General features: G+C 36.2%; 1 protein-coding gene across 2 annotated transcripts in view; it reads left to right on the top strand.

The window, feature by feature from the left end:
* Positions 1–25143, top strand: part of NELL2 (neural EGFL like 2) — a 324036-nt gene that overhangs the window by 284732 nt on the left and 14161 nt on the right. For both annotated transcript variants that reach the window (XM_077753241.1, XM_077753240.1), the window contains one exon: positions 16875–17015. In XM_077753241.1, the coding sequence (XP_077609367.1) occupies positions 16875–17015 (141 nt within the window). The remainder of the gene's footprint in view (positions 1–16874; positions 17016–25143) is intronic.

The following is a 25143-nucleotide window of genomic DNA, read 5'->3' as shown; positions in this document are numbered from 1 at the left end:
AAAAAGTTTGGGTCATTCAGTCACGAAAAATAATTATTTTAAGGAAATGTGTACAAGCTTTTTAGAAAGCCGTCTATGAGGTTATTATAGGATTTTAATTTCAGGATCATCTTTAAAAAGGATAGGCTATAATGGATATTATTCATCTACTTTATATTGCTGCAGAATGAAGAGACATGTAGGAAAGCAAAAGAAAATTATCAATCAACCCTTTGATAAAATTAATCTTTAGGAAAATTTTATGTTTTCTATATCTGCAAATGTTATCAAACTATACATAGTGAGCAAAATACTTAGATAACCTACTTAAAAGATCAGAGTAATTTTTAAAAAATTGAATAACTTTGCATTTCAGACTTTACCACAGAAATTGTATTAAAAGCAATATCCCAAGGCTCTGCATCATGAGTCCCTGATTATTAGCAAGCAGACCAGTCATTTTCTGGGATCATTCTCCTCAGAGTATAGATTGAGATGCTTACACATATGACTTGTGTTTCCCTGAGCCTGTCCAGTTTGTGTGTCCAGGATAACTTTACTAAGAAGCAGTATTCCAGGAGGGTGGTTTGTCTTACAATTACCACAACCATTTTCTTTCATTTGCTTCTTTTTATCTGGTGATTTTAATACAGTCATTGTGGGCTTCTCTGTTTCAAGTTGGGCATCAGGTCCTATCTGTATTACCTTCAAATAGTCTTCTGGATCTATCTCTAGACCTAACACCATCTCCTCAGCAAACCCTTCTTTGTTTTTCCAAATACCCTTCACCAGTCTATCCATCTGGGATTACCTTTGTGAATTTTTCACTCTTTGCTGCTGTTTACAAAGTGAGTAGCTCAGTTTTCTCTGTATGACCTGGGGATGGGTGCTGGAAAGGGGGAGAAGGCCCTGAGATGAGAAGGCAATTCATAGAGAAGATGGAAAGGAAAGGAGAGGGGAGGGGAGGAGAGGGGAGGAAGGTAACCAGGAAGCGCACATATGAACACAGGCTACACTTATGCTACACCAATCTGTCTTTCTTGCTACATTGTGAACTTCTCAAAGTCAGGCTCCATATTATCTCCCTAAACTGATAGCATGATTGAGTAAATTAATCAATATAAATGTGGACATATGTGGCTTATGTATCTTACATATGCTTCTAGAAAAAAAATGACATCCATGTTCAGGAGAAAAGAAATTTGAAAAATCAGAGCATACAACAAATGATATACAGATTTACCATGCTTGTGAGCTTGAAAAATAAAAAATTCAGGTAGTTTATATGGGGTATAGTATTGAGCTAGGGGGATATTAAAAGCAATAACAAATAGAGCCAAAATGCATTATGATTTAATCCCACTAGAAGTTTATTTTTCACTGAACTGTCCAAAGTAAGTATTTCTGATCGGCAAGAAGTTTAGGGAATCAAACTCCTCTCTTTTGCTTCTTCCCTCCCTCTTTCTCCATTTCCTGGGAACTTGTTAACTGTATCCAGCCAGCAGAGGGAAGAAAGAGGGTGAGGCCAGCAATCCTGTTTCCTAAAGCATTGGCTGTGCATATTTAAATGGCTGAAACTCAAATATTCTAGCTGTGTGCCAAGGAAGAAGAGGAAATAGGTTTGTGGGAACTGTTAGCAATCTCTGACACAAGCAACATTTTATAACTATTTTATTCTTTCCAGGAATTTATCTTATTAGTAGGTACTATGTATTATTTTTCCAAAATAACAAGAGATTAAATATGTGAGTAGAAAAATGTACAGTAAATGAGGTAGAATTCATCAATTAATATTTCCCCGCCTATCTAATAAATTACACTTTCCTAGTTGAGGAATTTCTTTTGTTCTCTGGGCATGAGAGATATTAGAGCATAAAGAATTACAGAGGCTATCTCCATAGTCTAAGGAGAACATGCCATTAGGGCATAAATAAAGGTGATTTAACAAGGGTTTTTCTGTTTTTTAATCACTTGCCATAGAAAATTAGAGGTTTAGAGGGCTTAATTTTATAGCTGTGTATTAAAGCTATTTTTATGAATTATATTTGAAATAGTTACAATTGAAAAGTAGGACAAATTTAATATTTACAATTTAGCTTTAAAGTCTCAAATTTAAGTCTTGAAGAATGTATTGTTAGCATAACTCTTAAAGAAAATATTGGTTAATTGAAAATAAAATGATGTGGGTGTCTGGGTGGCTCAGTCAGTTAAGAGACTGACTCTGGCTCAGGTCACAATCTCACGGTTTGTGAGTTTGAGCCCCGCANAGCCAAAAAAAAAAAAAAAAGTGTAGCTTAATTTTTTATGTCTGCCTCTCTGATTTTTTTCTAAGACCATTCTTTTATCTATAAACTCCGTATCTATTGTGTAAATACTTTTAAATTATAAAAATTTTAGATTTATTTTAATAATTTAATTTTAGATTTATAAATTAAGCAATATACAAAAAATTTTGTAATATTACCAGTAGGAGATAACTGTTATCTTATTCATGAATGAAATACATGTTTATATACTGCAATAGTATTTTATTCATGACTTTGATCCTGCCAAAAAGGCATAAACTTTGTCATAAGTGTTTTCACATGTCATTAATGATTTTCAAATCATTTAATAAGCTGTATAGGATTCCATTTTATGCATTGCCAAAATGTACTGAATCACTCCCTCGTCACTGTACATTTAGATCATTTTCTTTGCACTAGCAGCATGGTACTGAAATAGTACAGAGAAGCCTAGACTTCTAAATGCTTCCTGTTGTTGATGAATGCACTAAAGCTACCAGAAGGACAAACTTCTTACCCTGACTTTTTGCAACATTGGAGCCTGCCTCTGAGCAGCAGCGGGAGGAATTCCTGGGTAACATGTGTGCTGTGGAAAACTGCAAGTAGCTTGTAGCACTGTGTTCATATAGATATTATTTTTCTTTGGGGTTCATTCATATCATTTCTCCTGTCACTATATAAATTTTTAAAATGTGTGTGTGTGTGTGTCTGTGTGTGTGTGTGTGTAAGTAAAAAAGTAAGTAATGATGTGATGGAAACTGAATACAAAAGACAGATAAAATACCTGGCACTTAGTAGTCAAATAACAGTTACTTTTCCTCTCCTACTCTCTTATATAAGATAATGATAAAAATGTGGACTAAGAGATTAGTTTTCTTTTTCTTTTTAAAAAGTTTTATTAAATTTTTTTAATAGTTTATTTTGAGACAGAGAGAGACAGAGCATGAGCAGGGGAGGGACAGAGAGAGAGGGAGACACACAATCTGAAGACAGGCTCCAGCCTCTGAGCTAGCTGTCAACACAGAACCCGACACGGGGCTCGACCCGTGACCTGCGAGATCATGACCTGAGCGGAAGTTGGATGCTTAAGCGACTGAGCCACCCAGGCTCCCCTAGTTTCCTTTTTAAAATGCAGTACTCAAGCATGGAATTAGGCTGAGCCGATAAGATCAGACACTTAGGACCAGAAATGCTTTGATCTAGCATTTGGTGTTGCTTTCGTGATAACACTGGATTGTACAGCTGATTAGAATGATCATGGAGAAATAAGTTGTTAAAGTGAACAAAAAATATAATTAGTCAGGAGCAAGTTTGATTAAGTGACCTCATATTGACAAGACCAAACAGTTGCCATCACTCTGTGTGGCTGAGGTTGTAGAAGACCATTAAAGAATATGCCTGTCTTTAAAAAAACCCATAGCCTGTTTCATTTAATTATAATTGGAAGCAGTTAATTGGTTTGCTCAGTTGCTTTCTTTTTGGTATTTTTCCCCTTCAATTATCTACATGGGAGAGATGTGATGTTTTGTCACTGGCTGAGAAACCTGCATCAAGCCGATGGGTGGTTCAGCAGAGATGGAAGCGCTTGTTATAATAAAATGGTTTGAAAGTAGATAGTATGTTAGAGATCTGACACTTGCTCAAAGCCAACAGAAGCCGTCCATCAGTACATTTCGTGGTTAGGACCCACTCAGAGGTCTATCCTAGGATTTTTTGTTCATTTGGCTCAATGCAGTATTTCTTGTGATACAAGTTTGTCAGTTTGCAAATAAATACAGAATACCTATTTTGACTGTCATCTTACCATTCCTGGCATGCCATTCAAAGCTCATTTTCCTGAATAACCAGTAAGTGAGCTCATCAAAATGCATGATTTTTTTAGCACTGTTTTAGTAATTAGAACACATGCAGCAAATTATCATACAAAGACACTCTAGCCCTCTTATTCCTAATGGATAGTTTGAGAAAAATCAGCTTCTTTCTTCTCCTTCCGGAAATAATCTTGAGGTAGATCAAGGAGGCTATTTAATCCTTGCTATTAGAAAGTGGCTCAGGGAAGCATAGGAATTAAGACTTTCCTGTTTTTACCCTGACTAAGAGCAGTCTGCTTATTATTGTAGAACTAGCAGATGCTTCACATTCATATTATCTTGGGAACCTAACTATGTCATCTAATATAGGAAAAAAGCAATCCTGTTTTAAAAGTAGGTACTTGATTACAGTGTAATAAATGAATAAATGTTTTAAGTAATTTTCTACTATTTGCAAGAATAAATCTGGAAGTGTCTTCTCAGTCATGTTTTACTCCCGTGGCCTACTTTGTATTGATCAGAGTTTCCGAGTAAGGTCATGTCTCTTTCCTGAATTCATATATATGTTCATCTGTACTATTCCTTTACGCCTCATGATTTCCACCTGGCATCTGAGTTGTTTATGCTAATGCTATATCTTTTTTATTAGACTATGAGCTCTTGTGTATATCCCCATAATATCTAGCATCTGTGTTTTAGATGAGAGACATTTGATATTCTGCTTATTGAATAAATGAATAAGCTCAAGTATTTCAAGTCTCATATCCTACACCTTAGCTACCTTGTTTAAAGGGATAGAAGCTGCAAAGATGTGTTTCAATAAAGGAGTTTTCAGAATTCCTTTTTGTTCATTGCTTCGTTTAGCTTGTTGCTCATACATCAGAAGGAGTTTCAGTTCTATGTTGAACCAGAAGTATTTAGTCTTAAATGTGCATCAAGAAGAAATTGGCAGTGCTCCTTAGCATTGTTGACAGCCCTTTCTTCTCCCTTGACATGGTTTTCCTGTGGTTTCTGTTAGACTTGTGATCTTCCCACCTCACTGCTAACAACTCCTCCTATAGTTCTTCTTTTTCTATCCCCTTTATTTCTCCCCAATGACTGCTACTGGTTCTTTCTTGTCTCTCTCTAATCTCAACTTTAGTAGTTTCATCCAGCCACTTCTGATTTTTGTAGCATCTTGTGCCATCAATTCTGGCTATGCTGTCCTCATGTCTTCAGGCCTGATATCTTCTCCAGAGCTCCGGTCTCCTTTTTCTCTCCATCTAAGCATCACTACTAGCAGAATTGCTATCCTAGTATACTCAACATTTTTAAAAAGAAGCCTGAATGTTCTGAATGTGTATTCTTATGTATGTGAAAGAAAATAGATACATGTTTAAAATATATGAAACAGCATAAAAGAACTTAGAATAAAAAGCAGTAGGTCCTAGACTCACTTTCTAGAAGCCTTGCTTAAAAGGAGTTCCTTATTTGAACTGCAAAACCATAAAATGACCTAAAGGCTATTTTCTCATACTTCCCAAAGATAGTACATGACTAGCACCATACCAGATATAAAGGAGAGAAGTTAATGTATAGCTTACACCGATTCCTTAGGGCATTGGAGCTTAATTCTCTTATGAAAGTCCAGCTGAGTTAAGATGCTAGGAGGGAACACTTTTAATTCTTCTAGTATGTTTATACCATGCTTTAATTAGTCAATTTTAGACATTACCAACAAACTAATTGCTATGATAAATGAACATTTGCCTCCCTTATACTACCACTCTTAGATATGCCAGGATTTCATCAATCTATCTTCAAGATAGACGGTAGGAGGGGAAAGAATGGAATCAGGGATAGTCATTAGGCTCTTCTGTTAACTCAAAGGAGAAATAATGGTAACATGGACTGGAGTGGTAAGCATGAAGATGATTGGAAGTGGTGATTTGGTTCTGGATATATTTTGAAGATACTGCCAACAGGATTTGTGGATGGATTTGATCAGAGGAGTGACAGGAAAGGAGAAATAAAGAATAAAGTTTTTTGCCTGACTAATAGGATGGTTTTGCCATTTGATGACAAGGAGAAGACTTCAGAAGGAACAGTTTGTTATCCAGGTGGAAATATTGAGTGAAAAATTGAATAATTGGGTGAGAAAATAAATAGGTTTGGAAGAGAAGAGAGCAGTCTGGGATAAAATGTAAATTAGATCGTATATTTTCCTAGGGCTACTATAGAAAAGTATCACAAACTGAGTGACTTAAAATAATAGGAATTTATTATCTTGTAAGTCCAAAATCAGGGTGTTAACAGGACCATGATCCTTCTGAAGGCTCTAAGAATCCTTCCTTACCTCTTCCAGCTCCTGGTAGCCCGAGAGATTGTTTAGTTTGTGACTATATAACTTCAATTTCTGCCTCCATCTTTATATTGACTCTTTGTGTGTGTATTTCTCTGTGTCTTCTCTTCTGAAAAAGATAACAGTCATTGGATTTAAGGCCCACTCTGAATCCAAGATGATTTTATAATAGGATCCTTACCTAATTATATCTGCAAAGAGTATTTCCAAGTAAGGTCACATCCTGAGTTCCAAGCGGACATAAAGTTTGGGGGAACATTATTCAATCCATCCAGGTAGTTTTCAGTATATTGATGGTATTTGGGTATTTAAAGCCCTAGTACTACATAAAACCACTATGAAGCCAGAAGATAAAAAATAAAAGATCAGAGAATAGATCCCTGGGGAACTCAACCTTTGGAGATTGAGAAGAAGAGATCTGCAAAGAAGACCGAGATATAGAGGCCAGTGAGGTAGAAAGAGAACTAAAAGTGGTATATAGTTGCAAAATGAGGAAAGTATTTCAAGGAGAGAGGAATAAACTACTGGTAGTTTCTGTCTTGATTTAGTCCTTTGTAAAATATTTTTTAAAATACTGCATGGACATAAATTTTCTAAGGAATTATGTGTCTTGAAATATCTTATTCTACTTTCATAGATATTTGACAGTTATGTTGAGTATAGACTTATAGGGTCAAAATAGTTGCTTCCCTGTGTTGTAGCATGCAGTGCTGCAGGTGAAAAAATGATGCTAGCCTAGTTTCTGTCCCTTTACATGTAACCTATTATTCCCCCCTGGGAGATATTAAGATTTGTATTTTATACTTATTGTGAAATATTAACAGTGTATTTTAGATGTGAGTCTTTGTTCTTTTGTGAGATAGTGTTGTGTATGAAGTTTGATCTGTGTATCAAGAGTGTCTGAGTTCAAATCCCAGCTTTGTGCTTCAGTAGTCTTGGGGAAAATTACTTCACTTCTCTTAAAAATTACTAGCCTACATTTATTCTCTTTATAATGGGGAACATAATGAATTTCCTACCTCATAGGACTGCTGTAAGCACGAACTGAATATATATAGGTAAATTGCAAAGAATAGTGGCTGCGACGTAATAAGCCATCAGTAAGTATTGGCTGTTGTGTCATTACTCATTATTTGGAGACCTTCATTTGGGGCCTTTAAATCTGAAGACTATATTGCAGAGTTCTTCAGTTATTGTTATTTTTAAAGATACTTTTCTCCCATTCATTTTTCTGTTTTCTTGATATGAACTTTGTCTTTAATCAGAAGCTGGACCTTTTAGGGTGTTGCTCTTTTTTTTGTGTGTGTTTTTTTTAATCATGTTTTTCATATATTTTCTATGTTATAATTTTCAAAAGACTACTTCTAATTTATCTTCTAAGTCTTATATTACATTTAGGTTTTTTTCAGCTATCATATTTTTAATTTCCAAGAACTCTTCCTATTCTTTGAACATTCCTTTTTAAGAGTATTGTGTTTTTTTCTTATGGATGAAATATCATCTCAAATCTATTTGAAGATATTAATAAGAAACATTTTAAGTTCTGTTCTGTAAATTATTTCTGTTTCCTTCAGCATCAGTTTTTCTGATGATATATCTTGGTGATTCTAATAAATGTTATATACTTGTCTTAAGTATATGTTGTCTTTGGATTTCATATTAATGTTTAAGAGTAAATAAATAGGGGTGCCTGGGTAGCTCAGTCGGTTGAGCAGCCGACTTTGGCTCAGGTCATGATCTTGTGGTTCACAAGTTTCAGCCTCATGTCAGGCTCTGTGCTGACACCTCAGAGCCTGGAGTCTGCTTCAGATTCTGTGTATCCATCTCTGACCCTCCCCGACTCATGCGCTCTCTCTCTCTCTGTCAAAAATAAATTTAAAAATTAAAAAAAAGAGTAAATAAATAGAAACACTGATTTTGAGCTTTAATATGAAGGTTAAGTTTGTTGACTGGCAGACTTACAATAGGTGAACAAAAAGAGAGCCCAATTTTTACAATTTGAGATCTCTAAACACTGAAGTAAAGGGACTTTGTTCCAAATGAAGATAGCCTATGTTAGCTGCCCAGTTTATTCCAGATATTTTATCTATTTTCTCTACAGGAGAACCATCCATCCTGGCTTTGGGGATAATTGCTTTTTTTCAGCAGTTTGCTTAAGGTGGAAGGAGGTAGATGGGTTAATTATTCATCAGTAGACTTCTAATTTAACCAGTTACTTTCAGCACCATGGTTCATATTAGCTTTACCTGGTATTTCCTGTCTCTTTGGTCATCTTCAGGGGCAATTACCACCCTCATAACCTGTAGCACACCATTATTACAAATATATTCTAGGCTGTGGCTTCCTTTGCTCTGACTCTATCACTTCACCTATATTTTATTTTCTAAGAAAAGACAAAAACTTACTGAATTTTCTTTTCTGCTGGTGGTGTTTTTCCTTTTGTCTTTGTTTATACAAATGTCTTTTAACAAATGTTTATGACTAGGAAGAAGAGATCTAAAACTGTTTTCAAAATTCCATTTTGATTAGAAGTCTTGATGTGCTCTTTTTGGGGTGGATGTGTGTGCGCACGCATGCCTCTGTGTGTGTGTGTGTGTGTGTGTGTGTGTGTAATGAACACACTACCTAATTTTGTCCTCACCAATTCTATTCCATTTAATACTGTAGTCAATACTACAGTACTGTAGTCAAATTTTGACATAAATATTTGAAGTAGGATGAGAAAATGTCCTCTTAAAAAAAAAATGTCCTCTTACCATCTTGTTATTGCATCTTAGTGAACCTTTCACACTAGCACCCTGCCTATATTTCCCTATGACCTAGCAAGACTCAAAGGTGGCATGATGAGCTTGCCACATAGTTACTTGATATTATAAATGAATCATTCATTCATTCAGCAAATGCTTATAAATCTCTAACCATGTCCAGTTCTTTGCTGGGTGTTTGAGATATGGTAGGTAGGAGAGGAGGGGAGGGGAGGGGAGGGGAGGAAAAAAGAAAATCAGGGATAGCCACTGCTCATATGGTACTCAAAGTGAAAATTTATACAAATTATTATTTTCAAGTATAGTTGATATAGAGGAAGTTTTGGGGATAAAGGAAGTGTTTTCGATCTTATAATTATGATAGTGGTAATGTGTTAAAAACTCATGAAATTGTTGGTGATACTTTTGTATATAAATTTTACCTCAGTAAGTTTGGTTTTTAAGTCTGAAGGTAATGTATAACAGTAACTATAGTTGATAACCCTGTATTGTATAATTGAAATTTGCTAAGGGAATAGAACTTAAATGTTTTCACGAAAAAAAAAGATATATAAGGTAATGGTAGTGTTCATTAAGTCAATGGGGGAAATCCTTTCATACTATATATATAGCCATCATTCTTTACACTTTAAATATCTTACAATTTTATTTGTCCATTATACCTTGGTAAAATTGGAAAAAATAAAGTAGTTTTTTTTAAAAAAAAGAAGGTAAAAAACTATATTTAGGAATAAATCCTGGCAAAATTGCATAAGACATCCTTTCAGAAAACTACAAAAACTATAAAAACTATAAACATTATTAGAGAAAAAGGAAATATATCATGTATCTGGATTACAAGAAGCAATAATGTAGAGATGTCAGATCAATCTACAGAATCAATGTAGACTTTCCCCTCCTCCATTTTTTGTTTTGTTTTTTTAGTGAGAAAGTCACAAAGTGATAGACAAAAAGATCAATGAAGATAATTTTGAAAAGTGGGGGGAAAGACAGCTTTCTCTAGAATTGAAGTGACTCTAATTAAGACAATGTAATATTTGCAAGTTTAGACACCCAGCCACCCCCCAAAAAATCCCTCATGGTAGTTACTATTAAGGCAAAACACAAGGGACACAATGGAGAAAGTACAAAAAATAATGAGTACTAGGAGATCTGACATAGCCTTTGGATTCAAGGAAGGCTTTCCCAAAGGAAATTAATGTTTTTTTAAGTTTATTTATTTACTTTTTGAGAAAGAGAGAGTGTGCCTGAGTAGGGGAGGGGCAGAGAGCAAGAAGGCCCCTTGCTGTCAGCACAGAGCCTGACACAGGGCTCACTCTCAAAGATCATGAACTGAGCTGAATTCAAGTGTTGGACGTTTAATCAACTGAGCCACCCAGGAAATTAATTTTAATATGAGACAAAGACAAGTGAGAAATAGTTAACTAACTGGATAAGGGAATGAGAAAAAGAGAGGAGCATTCTAGGCAATAGGGACAGAATAGGCAAAGACTGTGAAGGGAAAAACGAAATAGTAAAGTAATAAGACCCCAGGAACCATAAGAAAAATCAAGGTGTCTTGATTCTTCCCAGTAATCAAGTGGTATAAGCAAACATGCTCTGTCAACTGCGAAGAGTTATTTCAGAGCTGTAGGGGCAATGCATATTAAATGCCTAGAGGAGCCAGGACCACGCCAATGAGGCCTTGCATAGTTAACAGTACTAAACAGGAAACTATTAACAGAGAGGGTATTATTTCTAGTTCAAAACCAGCAAACTCAGAGAGGTTTGACAAAATATTCAAAGTTGTACTAGCTAAAAGCCCGAGTTGGAATTCACTCCCATTAGCATATACACTGAGTTATCTCAACGCTTACACAGTTTCTGCAAGTGTTGGTCTTGAGAGGCTTAAAGTGGGAAAAACTCTGGACTCTGTAGTTAAAAGAATTCGAGTCTATTGTATAAACTTGGACAGTGTATCTGTTCTCACTGCTTCTTTGTGACATAGGGATAAGAACATCTTACATAGTTGTAGGGAGGACTAAACGATATGATACGTATTTTATTTTTGCGTTTGTATTATGTTTTTTAAAGAGCAGTCATTAACTTCCTACTTATGAACTCTAATGTAATGAAAGTAATTTTCATTAAATCTGCAATTTTATCACCCAACTTGTGAAAAGAGTTTTATGATTTTCAAAGTTTATTTACATGTGTTGTCCTATTTTATTTTCAAAAAAATTATAAAAAATCATTCTTATGAAATTCTGGACAATATTTTATATCCAAATCTAGTCTAGATATTAAAAATAATACAATGCTCAAATGAGTTTGCAATCCTTGAATACTCACATCTAAGTGTTAAAAATAGACTTCCCAGAAGCTCAGCAAATGACAGAGGGAAGTGACCTTGTGATTAAAAAAAATGCTGCAGATAATCTAGAAAACAAATAATCCACATGTGGGTGATCAAGAGTTGATTAATTGTTTTCAGGATGTTTAATTGCCTGCTGTTTGTCAATATAATTTAACTACCAGTGCATATGACAGTGATATAAATAGTCCATGTACTATTTTTTACGAGAAATGATGTCAGGTTTTTATTAATGATAAAGAATATGAAAGACAGTACTGTCATTATTTGACTTTGGCATGAAAAATAATGTGCTCATTTTTAAAAAGAACAGAATTTTCTCTTCTTTTGTATAAAGTAACAGCTAATCAGTTTTCTCTTAGCTTAAAAAGGAGCAGGTTAAACTAATGATTAGGGTCTACTTTAGGTATGGATGATTCTAGACATTTGCACATGTTTATTCTTAGTTATGTCGTATGATAGAAATAATTTTTACTGTGTATGACAAAGAAGTTTATCACTCAAGTGTCTCATTTTATAACTATATTTAATTTTACAAGGAAATAATTTGTCATTGTCTAAAGTGACCCTTTATTTTTTTTTTTAAATGTTTCTTTAATTTTGAGAGAGAAAGAGAGAGACAGAGCACAAGCAGGGGAGGGGCAGAAAGAGAGAGAGACACAGAATCCAAAACAGGCTCCAGGCTCCGAGCTGTCAGCACAGAGCCTGACACAGGGCTCGAACTCACAAACTGTGAGGTCATAACCTGAATCGAAGTCAGACTCAACCAACTGCGCCACCCAGCTACCCCTAGAGTGACACTTTAAATGCTGATGGCAAAAGCCATTTTCAGTTGAAACCAGTGGTCTGTGATATTGTAGAAGGCATTCATTCGTGTGTCACCATACTTGAGGGAGACAAAGAAAACAAGACACTGATATGTGTGAGCTTTTTTTATTCACATATTTTTCTTCCTTGTTTTTCTGATTGTTGATTTGTTTTTAATGATTGCCTCAAAACATATGTGCTTTCTAGAAAATCTATCCTCAACAATGCCTTCCACTTTTATATCTAAGTTGATTTTGATCCCTGGAGTATGACTACTATTTATGACTATTGTTGGATGACTAAATATTATTTGGAGTTTGGAATCTCTGTGCTTTGGGAAAGCATTTTAATATCAGCACTAGCTGACTGTTCTCAGTGTTGCTACTGAGAAAGTTTTAATTGTCTCTAGGGAAGTGGGAACTAGTTCTATCTAAGATGGAATATGTAATGAAATCACAGTTTTTCATAAAATGTATTTTTAGTTTTCTATATAGTGTACCTACAGAGTACGGAATTAAGGTCTTTATAATCAAGACCAAATCATACCAGCTTATACACCCCGTACTAATCTTTTTGAATACTTTTATTCAGCTTGGAAAGTAATTTGTTCAAACTTGGTAGTTCTTACGTGGAATGAAATAATAGCATTTTCCTTTCCTAGGTCTACTGTTCTCTGTCTATCTAACTCACTTAGATAATGTGAAGTGTTACTGACCAAAAGAAAATAGCCAAGAAATGAATTCTTTGAAAGCTTTTTTTTTTTTTTACTGTTTTCTGGCAGTACACAATATATAAAGCACAATATGCATATTTGAAAATGCGCACAATATGTATGTGATTTATGTATTATAATTCATAGTAATATTCAAATTCAGGTATGGATAATATATACTTCTTAAATTGTGGATCAGATTTCAAACCTTCACTTACACATATTTACTGAATAGCTAAGGGCATACATACACACATCAAATAGCTCACAGATAAGGCTGTTTATTTTAGCTTTGGCTTTAATTAGAGCCATGAGCCAAACAAACATACCTTCTGGTGGAAAGTGAATAACTTTGGTGATTCAAGCACTCTTTCCTTTTCTACTGACTTTCTCTAAAGTAGAAACATTTGCATGCACAAATCAAAATTAGCAGGAAAGTGAAAATGTAAAATGAAGTAATATAAATTATCCAGCTAGTTTAGTGAGTATATGATTTGTGGCGTCATGACATATCCATCTTATATATTTTATAAATTGAGTGGTATTTTAAATGAATTAAGGCATTTCACTGCCTGAGGAATTACTCAGCAAATTCTTCTGAATGTGAATAATTGCTCCATACCGTATTTTGGTGTTTTCTAAACTTAAGTCATTTATGTACCAGCTTCATAATTTTTGTTGTATTCATAGAATGTTTATTCTGACGTTTCCTGAATACTGTTTCTGTAATCCTTCTCACTTTTTAAATTCAAATATAATGTCACTACTGTACTATTAGCATCACTTGCTATAAATGGAAATAATGTAGAAATATAAATATGTAGCCATTGAAATATATTGTCACCAAAATAACATGCCACTGGTGATGTGAGACATTTTGGGAGACCCTGTCCTATATGATTGTCATTTCAGATTTTTAGAAATTTAATTCCCTTTGGGATGCCTGGGTGGCTTAGTCGGTTAAGCGTCTGACTTTCGCTTAGGTCATGATCTCATAGTTCATGGGTTCGAGCCCCGCGTCAGTCTCTGTGCTGACTGACAGCTCAGAGCCTGGAGCCTGTTTCAGTCTGTGACCCCCTCTCTCTCTGACCCTCCCCTGCTCACGCTGTCTCTCTCTCTCTCTCTCTCTCTCCCCGAAATAAATAAAACATTAAAAAAAAAGAAATTTAATTCCCTTAAAACACAATTTAGATGTGTATTAAACTCAGTGAGGGCAGAAATTACTTCTGGTTTGTCCATCCTTGTTTTTCCAGTACCTAGTACTTGATGCAAAACAGTCATTTAATAAATATTGAATGGCAAATTAATGAGTGGTGCATATATTTGCATATCCGTTCTCTAAAATACTACTTAGTAGTAATAATGAAATAATAAAAACCCAAACAGTAAATGGAAATACATTTTGTCCAGCATATGTTTGTATCCCCAGTCTTCAGAACACTAAGTAGTAAATGCGTAGCATTCCTATTAAACTTCAGTGAGCTTGTTTCTAGCTCATGGAAGTGTGCTGCAATGTAGGAAAGAGAAGTAGGCATGAGGCAGTTAAGGAGCAGCTCCAGTGAGTGGGAAGAGTGAGGAGAGAAAGTAAGGGAGAAGTAAAAATTGAAATATATATCTTTGTCATGAGATCTGAGCTAACCCTGTAACTATGTTCAGTAACAAGAAAAGAACTAAATTAAAGGTTAAGTATACATGTGAAAATTGTTTCAGTAGAGAAGGTTCTGTACCATTAATAGTTACTTGCAAATCCCCAACACTAATGACCAGATACTCTGTAATAGCTCCTTGTGACCTTTCTTCCAATGCACCCACTTCTAAAGCTGAAATCCCAACCTGTTTTCTTTTGTCCATGCACTTAAGAAATGACATAATCAATTTTCTGCATCATTTGGGTTAGAAGAAAAGACTGTACAAAGCTGAAGTAAGCATGGCATTTTGGCCCCATTTCTAATCAGAGATTCATCATGTAGGGAGACCCCTAAAATACAAATAGGCTGTTTCACAAAACCTAAGAGGCCTAAGTAAATGGAAGCAATCACATCAGCTATCTATCAGCAAGTCCGTGGTTAGCTTATTTGACCACTAACAATTGTTTTGACAGTAGGAATTACTGATGGTCGGAACTAACTCTTCGGAAGAGGAACTTTGGAGGCAAAACCATTTTTAGTTCAAGAAATAATGCTATAATATTACAATGATATTAAACCTATATAGTTTTTGCCTATTACCTAGTCTGAGAGAACGGTTTGCACCTTGTTTAAGGGAAGGGACTCTGGGCTTATTTCTCTCTAAAAAAAAAAAAGAAAGAAAAAACTTATTCAAAAAATTGTTTCTTTCAAAACTGAACATAGACAAAGAAAAATTTAAAAAGAAAATGAAAGGAATATATACTACCAAGAATTTGGAGTTAAATGAGACTGAAGTAGGAAGGAAGTAGATTCTGTGGAGCCGACGTGGACTGTCCTGAGGGAAAAGACTCTAAAAAGCAGCAGGCCTTCCCTTCAGCACCGAGGACATCATCATGCCTGGTCACTGCAGCATAGACTATAATGCAGGTGTGAAAGGGCTGTCCTACCTTGGCGAGTGGTATCTTCAGGCATGGCATAGGGCTATCAAGATAGAAGTAGGGTTCATATGTTCATCATCACACTACAGCTGTGATAATGCCGTGCCATCCAGTCATTTCCCAGGGTCTGAGACAATTGACGTACCAAGGAAACCAGGAGTGTTATGAGAAGAAGGAGGCCCTTTATAAAACAACTCATCTGTGAGCAAAGGAAGAGACTTGGATTGGTGTTGGATGTTCTCATCTTTCAACAGTCTGAACAAGGAGAATCAAGGGCTCATATTAATTGGGAGTAGTAAAAAGCCACTGGAGGAAAATATCTAAGTTTCAAGATACATAGATCTCTTTGCTTAGACACTTTTGCCAATCTCAGCCTGTGTCTGTTTAGATGAAGGAACACACACTTGAAAGTCAGGCAAATATGAACATTGAGGTGACATTGGTTAAATCCCGTGATTTCCTTTTGCCTTGTTTTGGTTTTTCTCATATGTTCAGTATGCTATCTACCTGGCAAGATTTTTTTTTGGGGGGGGGGAATTGAATGAGATAATATATGTGAAACCCATTAAAAAGTGGCATAAATGGTATATATTCTTGGAAATATGAAGCATACTGCTGTGTGAGTACTATTGCTGTATATTGGAGATGAATGAGATTTTAGTCGGGGGAAAGGGATAGGTTGTGCCTATAGTAATAAAAGATCCTAAAATCTCAGCAAAAAAAGTTGGTTTTCTGCTCATATTCTATGTCCATCCCAAGTAGAGGATGAATGTGCCCCACATCATCCTCACTTAGGAACTCAGGATGATCTTTAGAGCCCCTGGAAATTGCTGGACGTTGTGATGGGGAAGGGAACATGTGTGTCTTGAAGGCTCTGCCTAGAAGTGACACATGCCACTTCCTAACTGGCTTCATGCATTCACATGGCAATCCTAGCTCATGTCCAGAAGAAGAGCTAGATTTCTACAGTGAGCAGCACTAATGACTCTCATACATGGTTTCTTGTCATTTTTTGCAGTTAGAGGCCTTCCACAACAGGGAAGCTATCTAGATATTTCTCCTGTGACTAATATCACTACATTCTTTCTGTATAGCCTTCAACAACTAAGTAGACTTTCTTGAGTTTATGTTTTCCCAGTTTTAAGGAGTTGATGGCACTAAAAAATTTAGTAGCTGTCTAGCAGAATATTTTAGTTTTGGGCGGAGAAAAGCAGCAATTGTATAACATCCCATTTTTGTTTTCTTTGCCAAACAGATATTGATGAGTGCTCTGACGGCTTTGTTCAGTGTGACAGTCGTGCTAACTGCATTAACCTGCCTGGATGGTACCACTGTGAGTGCAGAGATGGCTACCATGACAATGGGATGTTGTCACCAAGTGGAGAATCTTGTGAAGGTCAGTACAAGGGAGAAAAACTGGAGTTTAAGAACACTTTTTAAACTTGAGGGATATACAGTAAGATGTAAATAGTAGACATTGATCTAATGTTGAAGTTATTGGGGCGCCTGGGTGGCTCAGTCAGTTAAGCATCTGACTTCGGCTCAGGTCATGATCTCACAGTTGGTGAGTTTGGGCGCTGTGTCAGGCTCTGTGCTGACAGCTTGGAGCCTACAGCCTGCTTCAAATTCTGTGTTTCCTCCTCTCTCTGCACATTCCTCACTCGTGCTCTGTTTCTCTCTCTCTCTCTCTAAAAGTAATAAACATTACAAAAATTAACATTGAAGTTATTGGTGGCTTTTGCTATGTGTTTATATAAGAGTGATTGGAAACATGTTAAGATCTAGTCTTTGCTTATTAATCATGATAATTAATTGATTTTTAGATATTTAAAATTTGTGACACTAAACCAGTTCTCTGTGGATACTTGTAACTGTTGAAAGGTGTTTTTAGAATGAATAAACCCGTAGTATCAGAAGAAAATTTTAAATGGTGACATGCACAAATGTGAACCAAAAAGAGCTAGAAAAAATAGATGAGGAAATCAAGATAAAAGGAAAACAGAGGTAGAGATAATATGATAATACTGTGGCTATGCTAATGCCAAGGATAATATTCACAATACGCACTACTCTGGACTATTCCTAACATACCACTTTGCTGGCAAAGTAAGAGATGTTTAGTGAATGTTGAATGTTAGATATAGAAAATATGATCCCTGCTTCAAAGAAGATTTCAATCTAACAGGAATGAAAAATTCAATCAGATTATATTCAGTTATTTACCATTAATTTTGAATTATTTTCAGTGAATTGACAACTCTGTTCCTCTATACTCTCTATTGAAGGGCATGAGTTTTCAAAAGCAGGCAGAATATACAAAGCCCAGTGAGCAATTGCCGGGGAAACCACCCACACCAGATGGATTTGACGTCAGGAGTTTGGTACAGGAATGGAAAACACAGTATACCTCAAGAAGTTATTATTTTTTCCATTTGTATTTACACCTTCATAGATTAACAGCCTACAAGAATAATGTGACTAAAATGACACAGTAGGTGAAAGCCTTGGAGAATCTAACTTAATAGTGCTTGACACCTAAATGATAAGATGTCTTTTATTCTTGGACCTCAGAGGGTTTTCCCCCAGAGAAACATGAAGCTGACTTGGGTGACATATGTTTTCAGTGTGCTTTGTGCTTTGCTGGCGGCTATGTAGCTCAGGACCTTCAGCAGAGAGTTCTTCTGGGTTTTTTGCATAGGAGTGGAGATGCCATTGCCTGACCAGGGGCAAAACCTGGCATTTGCAAATAACCACCTAACTGTAAGTTGAGGGCTTTGCCCTGCACTGTGATTATCCCAGAGTGAATACTTCCAGCCCTGTAGAGAATGCCAGGAGCCACGGATTGCAAAGCAGGAGGCAGATCAAACCGTGTGATTTTGCACTTCCCCGATAAACTACTTTGCCTGTATTCTATCGTTTATCACGGGGAAGAAGTCTACTCCTTTTGTTTATAAGTGCTCCCTTTTTGTTAAGATTATCTTTTGCTTTAAGTTACACACACGTAGAATGAGTCTAAGTTGATGATAAATCATGCAAATCATACACAAAATCTTAGATTAAAGCTGAAAATGCATCTTAATTTCATCTCTCCCCTTCCCCATCCTTTCCATTTCTCTAGGGTTGACCTGTGTTTAGTTTTGCCTGGTATCCTTACACACCCATTTCTGTGCGTCAGAACATGAATTGCAAAAGCACATACCTCTGCTGACTATCTCCCTTTATATTTGTAATGGCACTCCTTCACTATCTTTTAAATTTATGACTGCAAATCTCAAGAGGGCCGTATTCTTTATCTATTGATGCATAACAAATTACACCCAAAACTTAGCAGCTGAAAACAACCAAAATTATCTCACAGTTTGTGTGGATGAGGAATCTGTGCACAGCTTAGCTGGATGCCTCTGGTTCATGGATTCTCCTGAGGTTTCATGAATTGTTGGTCAGGGATGTGGTTTCATCTTGCAGACTTGTCTGGGGTGGGAATAAGGGAAGCAAGACTGTTTCCAAGGTCACTCATGGGGCTTTTGGCTGGCCTGGTTTCCTTAACACACGAACCATTCTACAGCACTCCCTCAAGATATGGGAGCTGGCTTCCCTAGAGTAAGTGCCCACACTCTTTTTATAACTTAACCTCCGATGTGCCATTTCATCGCTTCTCTGTTTGTTAGAAGTGAATCAGTGGCCTAGCCAACCCACATTCAAGGGGAGAAGATGTAAGAGCATGAATATTACATGGTGAGAGTCACGGGCACTGTCCTATAGGCTACCTCCTACAGGGGCCATCAGCTTTGCCGAGCATCTTCCCATCCAACTGCTAACCAGGCCCAACCCTGCTTAGCTTCTGAGATCAGACAAGATTGGGTGCATTCAGGGTGGTATGGCCACAGACAGCCGAGCATTCCTATTTCATGTCCTTAGTTACTTTCCCTTTCAGCTCTCTGATACAACCATGTCACACGTTCTATCCTTTCAAACCTCAGGTACCACTTTCTTTCTCTTCATTCTCTGTTGATGGCCCTGCTTCTTATTTAACTGAGAAAACAGAACTTCACTTCTGCACCAGGAGCTACACTAGATAACTCGTATTTATATCCGTTTTTGCTGCTTCCCCTCCCTCCTGTTTCACTCAGTTTTCATTTCTCCCTCCATAGTCTTTTACCTGTCATCCCCTCTCACCTGCTTGAGATCTTTGCCTTTGTAGTCCCCACTTTCTCTTCTGTATGATAAATACTTTTTCTCTTCCATCATTCTCAGCAGCCCACAAACAGCCTGGAGTTGCAGCTATCTTTAAAAAGTACAATAAAAACAAAGAATAACTTCCTTGATATCACCTGATTGCCAAACATTTCCCACATTTTTCTGTTTCCTATTAGAACAAAACTCTGAAAGAATCTTCTCTATTTCTTACCTCCATTCTCTTGTTTCCAACAACACTTTGATCCCACTGCGCCCACTGAATGCTTTCCTTTCAAGATTACTGACAGTTTCCATCACTATTCAGTTAATGTTTCTTTGCTTGACAGCTCAAGCATTTGAGCATTGCTTCCTCTCAAAACAACTTGCTTCACTTCACTTTGAGGACACCACTCTTTCCTGTCTTTCTTCATTTTTTAAAATGTTTTATTTATTTTTGCAAGAGAGATTGCAAGTAGGGGAGGGGCAGAGAGAGAGAGGGACAGAGGATCCAGAGCGGGCTCCATGCTGCTGACAGCAGAGAGCCCAATGCGGGGCTTGAACTCATGAGACTATGAGATCGTGACCTGAGCCTAAGTCAGATGCTCAACTGAGCAACCCAGGCGTCCCTCCTGCCTTTCTCTTACAGTATGGGTCTCTCCTTTACCTCTCCAGAAGACTACATGTTCAGGTATCCCCAGGCATTTGGCAATCTTCTCTATCCATTCTGAAACTGAATCAGCCAGGTCCGTAGTTGAAAATGCTATCTATCTATTCTTTTTTCAGACCTTTTCCTTAGTTGTGGATTTATATATCTCGTTGCCTACTGGGTATCTAACTTGGATTTCTTAAGAACAGCTCAGGATTACTGACTAAAATGCAACTCTTTATTTACTCTCTAATTCCTGCAGGCTGGTAAACACAGTTGCCCAAACCAACATCTTGGAATCATTATGTCTTTCTTTTCTTTATACTTCATATCCAATATATCAGCAAGTCTCATAATTTCTATTTTCAAATATATTCCCAATCTGACCACTTCTCACATTGTCTACTGTTACCATGTTGGTCTCAGCCATCATTATCCTTTGTCTGGACTACAATAGCTTTCTCCAGATTGGTCTCCCTACTTATAACCTGGACTCCCCTAGAGTCTTTTTGCTATAGCACTCAGAATGATTTCTTAAAATCAGAAGTAGGAGCATGCTCCAATTCTGTTCCAATGCCTGGAGCCTTTCTATGTCTCTTCAGAGTAAAATCCAAACCCCAACAATGGCTTACAAGGGTCTACGTTAGAGGTACTTGGCTTTCTTGCTATGTCATAAATATACCAAACAGATTCCCTTCTTATGTGCTGTTCTTTTTGTTTGGGAGGTCCTTCCCCAGATCTTTGCGTTCTTCTTTCATATAATTCAGGTTTCCTCCCAAATGGCTTCTCCTAGACACTCAACTTAAAATAGCATCCTTCTCTGGCACTCTCTTTACTTATTTTGCTTCCCTTTTCTTCATAGAAATTAAAAGTTCTTCTGAAATGATTGTACCTATTGTTTACCTGATTATTATCTTCCATAGTCTGTAAGTTTTTTTTTTTTTTTACATAATTTATTGTCAAATTGGCTAACATACAGTGTTTAAAGTGTGCTCTTGGTTTTTGGGGTAGATTCCCATGGTTCATCGCTTACATACAACACCCAGTGCTCATCCCAACAAGTGCCCTCCTCAATGCCCATCACCCATTTTCTCCTCTCCCCTACCCGCCCATCCACCCTCAGTTTGTTCTCTGTATTGAAGAGTCTCTTATGGTTTGCCTCCCTCCCTCTCTGTTGTAACTATTTTTTCCCCTTCCCCTCCCCCATGGACTGTAAGCTTCCAGGGTCACAGATTGTATTTGCTGGTCAGCCACCAGTTCCTAGAACAATGCTTGTTACGTGGTTGACAATATACTGATTTGTCTAATGAAAAACATGGATGGAGATGGATAAAATGAGTGAGATAACACAGATAATATTTAATCAGAAGTATGTTAGGAACATAACCTGTGCAAGAAGTAGATCTATAGTAGGATATGTAGTAGATATATCATCTGGTAGAACTAAATATATAAAGTAGTGATCAGGAAAAAATGACAAAACATAATTAGTGCATTCATGGGTGTTCCTAAAATAACCAGGAAAATCAAACTAGCCCTCAAATAATACATGATAAAGATGAAAATAGGGAAGTAAAGGGTTGTATGAGATGCCTATGCAAAAAAGACTTTTCAAGGAAATACTGTAAACACAGAAGCAGTAGAAAATCTTATTTAAAAAAAAATATGACTCTGGAAAGATGACTCTACTGTTATCTTTCAATAGAATTTATAATAATTATTATAAAAATCTATGACTTTTTTAGAAGACAATGCTCTGGATTCCTTTAAAATCTATGTTATATAAAAAAGACTAAAATACTTCGTCTAAACAACTATCCATTTACTGTGATTTCAGTGATTTGTAGAATTGTAATATTAGTATTTAGAAGGATACAATTTTAAAAGTATGATTATATCTGAGCAGGTGCCATTTTTCTGTTGCTGGCGGGAAAAAAAAAAAAAAAAAGGCATTTACTGTGGACAAAGCCATAGCAGTATGTTTACAATTACTCTGAAGACATGAGTAAATAACTGTGTACTCCTTCACTACTTTTTAGGCTGCAGTTGAGTAATCTACAACATACATGTTTATAAGCTGCATTCATACATATTATATGCTTTTTTTGCTCATCTATTTATCCCAGAGGTGTAGATATTTAATCCCCAGATAATGTGCCTGAGTACCATTTTCCTTTTCCATGTCATAACTTCTACTATACCTGAAAATATGTCTCTCTCTGAGAATAAAGCCCAAATTTTTTTTCATGTAAGAATATTTTATTTCTTGCTCTCTTTTCTCCCTATTGCTTTATGGATTATTTTTAAGCTTAGTGAGGTTTTTGAACTTGTAAGGCCAAAAAAATTGATGTTTATGGGATAGCTTCTTTTGAGTATTATGTTCAAGCTAAATACTATAAATTCTTAACTTAAATCAAGAAGAAGGACAATAATGAAATGAATCAAATTCACCTAAACAAGTAGTTCTGAATATATACACAAGTACCTTGAGGTAAATTGCCAGGCATCTGCTGCATAGAAATATAAAGGAGGTATGGTCACTGCTCTCAGCTTATAGAAGAGATAAAATATAGACCACAACTGTCATGCAAAATAGAATGCACTGAGTTTCTTAACAGAGGAGAAAGCAAAAAGGTTGAAAATAATAAATAGTTGAGAAAAATATAAATTCTGATCTATGAGGGGAAAAAAGGGAGAAATTATTTTTGATTTGGAACAAGAAGGGCTTGAGTGTCTACCATTTGTATGTTTCAAGTATGATGTGTTTATTGGCAAGTCAAGAAAGGGAAAGAGATGCAAGCGAAAGAAGTAGCTTTAAATGTCTTGCTAATAAGTTTGAACTTGACTCTGAAGGATTATTTTTGAGAAAGGAAATGGTGAAAAAATATATCTTGACCAAATCCATATTTGGGCCCAGTTCTATTTTCTGAAGTCTAGACCCATATATTCAACTACTTACTGGACAGCCCAACTGTAGGCCCAGAGGAAAGTGTAATTCAACATGTCGTGAACTAACTCATGTCTTTCCTCATCCTACCCCCTACTTTCACTCCACAGCAAAGTCTTGCTCTTCTTTTTCTAAATAGCATCAGTCACATTTTCCATGCCAGAAGTCTAAACATCATTCATGACCACTTCCTCTCCTTCATCTTTGAGGTTAAGTCAAATCACTAAGTTGCTTTATCGTTGTTGTTTCTATTTTGGAAGATTCTCTGTGTTTCTTTCTGTGCACTTCCCCACTGCTAACAGTCAGTACAGCACTGTTCTTAAGAGCTTGGAATTGAAGCTTGTCTGCATTGGTTCTCGTCTGGACTCTATGCCCCACTAGATGAGTGACCTTGGGAGAAATTATGCAATGTTTCTATGCTTCAACTTCCCAACCTATAAAATGGAGATAATAACTGTACCCTCCAGTTGTTGTGAGGATTAAATGAATCATTTATATGTGTTTAGAACCTGGTACATACCAACCACTATGTGTTTGCCTTTATTATATGGCCATTGCTTGCCTGGACTACTGAACCAGCCTTTTAAGTGATCTCCTGGCTGTAAATTTTAATCCACTCAAATCCCTTTTCCAAAATGAAGCCTAAGGAATCTTTTTAAATTAAATATATGATTATGCCTTTTTTTTTCTTTTTGCAATTCTCTTAAATGACATTTCATTGTCTTTATGATGGAGTTCAGATTTCTTGACATGACCTTTACTTGGGCCCTGAGTACCTCTTCAGCTTCCTGTCTACTTACTCTGTTCCTCCTAGACATTCAACTCATTCCCTCTAACACATCTTGCTGACTCTAAACATTGGGCCTTCAAATACACCCTTACCTCTAACTAGACTACCCTTTACCTCCTCTTGCTTGGCCAAATCTTATTCACAGTTTAATTGCCACTAGAATCTGTATGTGGGCAGGAGAAAGATCCAGAAAGAACTATTAATGTGATAGGAAGCAAGTAAAGGACATTTATCAGGGAGAGGGAATGAACTGTATCAAATGCTGCTGCTAGATCAAGTTAGATGAGAAATGAGACCTGACCGCTGGATTGATTTAGCAACATGGTTTCTTCAATAACTCACTAAAGTAGTTATTAGTATTTTTAAAGTTGGAATTTTTATGTATTATAGTAGGTTTTTCAAAGCAGAATTTACACCCTTTATGTATATTTATTTTAGGAATTTTACATTATAATAAAACTGTATGTAACAATGAATTCTAAAACTCTATACTAGCAATCAAGAATAGTCTCCACATTGGAGAACCTAGTATAGATAACAAGCAAGAAAAAAACAAACAAAAAAGATGAGTTCAAATTAATTCAAATCCCATTGTACAGCAAAAGGTAATCATTGGTTCAAGATGATTTTATGTCTACACATTTCTTCAGATATGACAAGTACATATCAACTGTTGCTGTAACCTTTTGCTCTATTTCTTTATTATAAATGTACTTTATTTCAGAGCACATGTTCTTTTTTTGGCTTGACACCTCTTCTTTGTCCTCTGCAACAAATCCCAGGTGTATCTCTGCCTTTAAGAAAAAAAAAAAAAAGATGCATTACCTGGCAGCAGAGATTTTATTTTTATATGTCAAGCAAAATGAAATGACTGTAAAAATCCAATAATTGCCATTAATAGAATAATATTCATATAGTGGATATTTAAAGGGTTATATAGTAAGTATTTGTAGAGTTTTGGTCAA

The sequence above is a fragment of the Crocuta crocuta genome, unplaced genomic scaffold (genome assembly GCF_008692635.1).
Source record: "Crocuta crocuta isolate KB4526 unplaced genomic scaffold, BGI_CrCroc_1.0 scaffold30, whole genome shotgun sequence".
NCBI lineage: Eukaryota > Metazoa > Chordata > Mammalia > Carnivora > Hyaenidae > Crocuta > Crocuta crocuta.
Note: the sequence above shows the minus strand (reverse complement) of the source record. Positions and strands in the feature narration are given on the sequence as shown.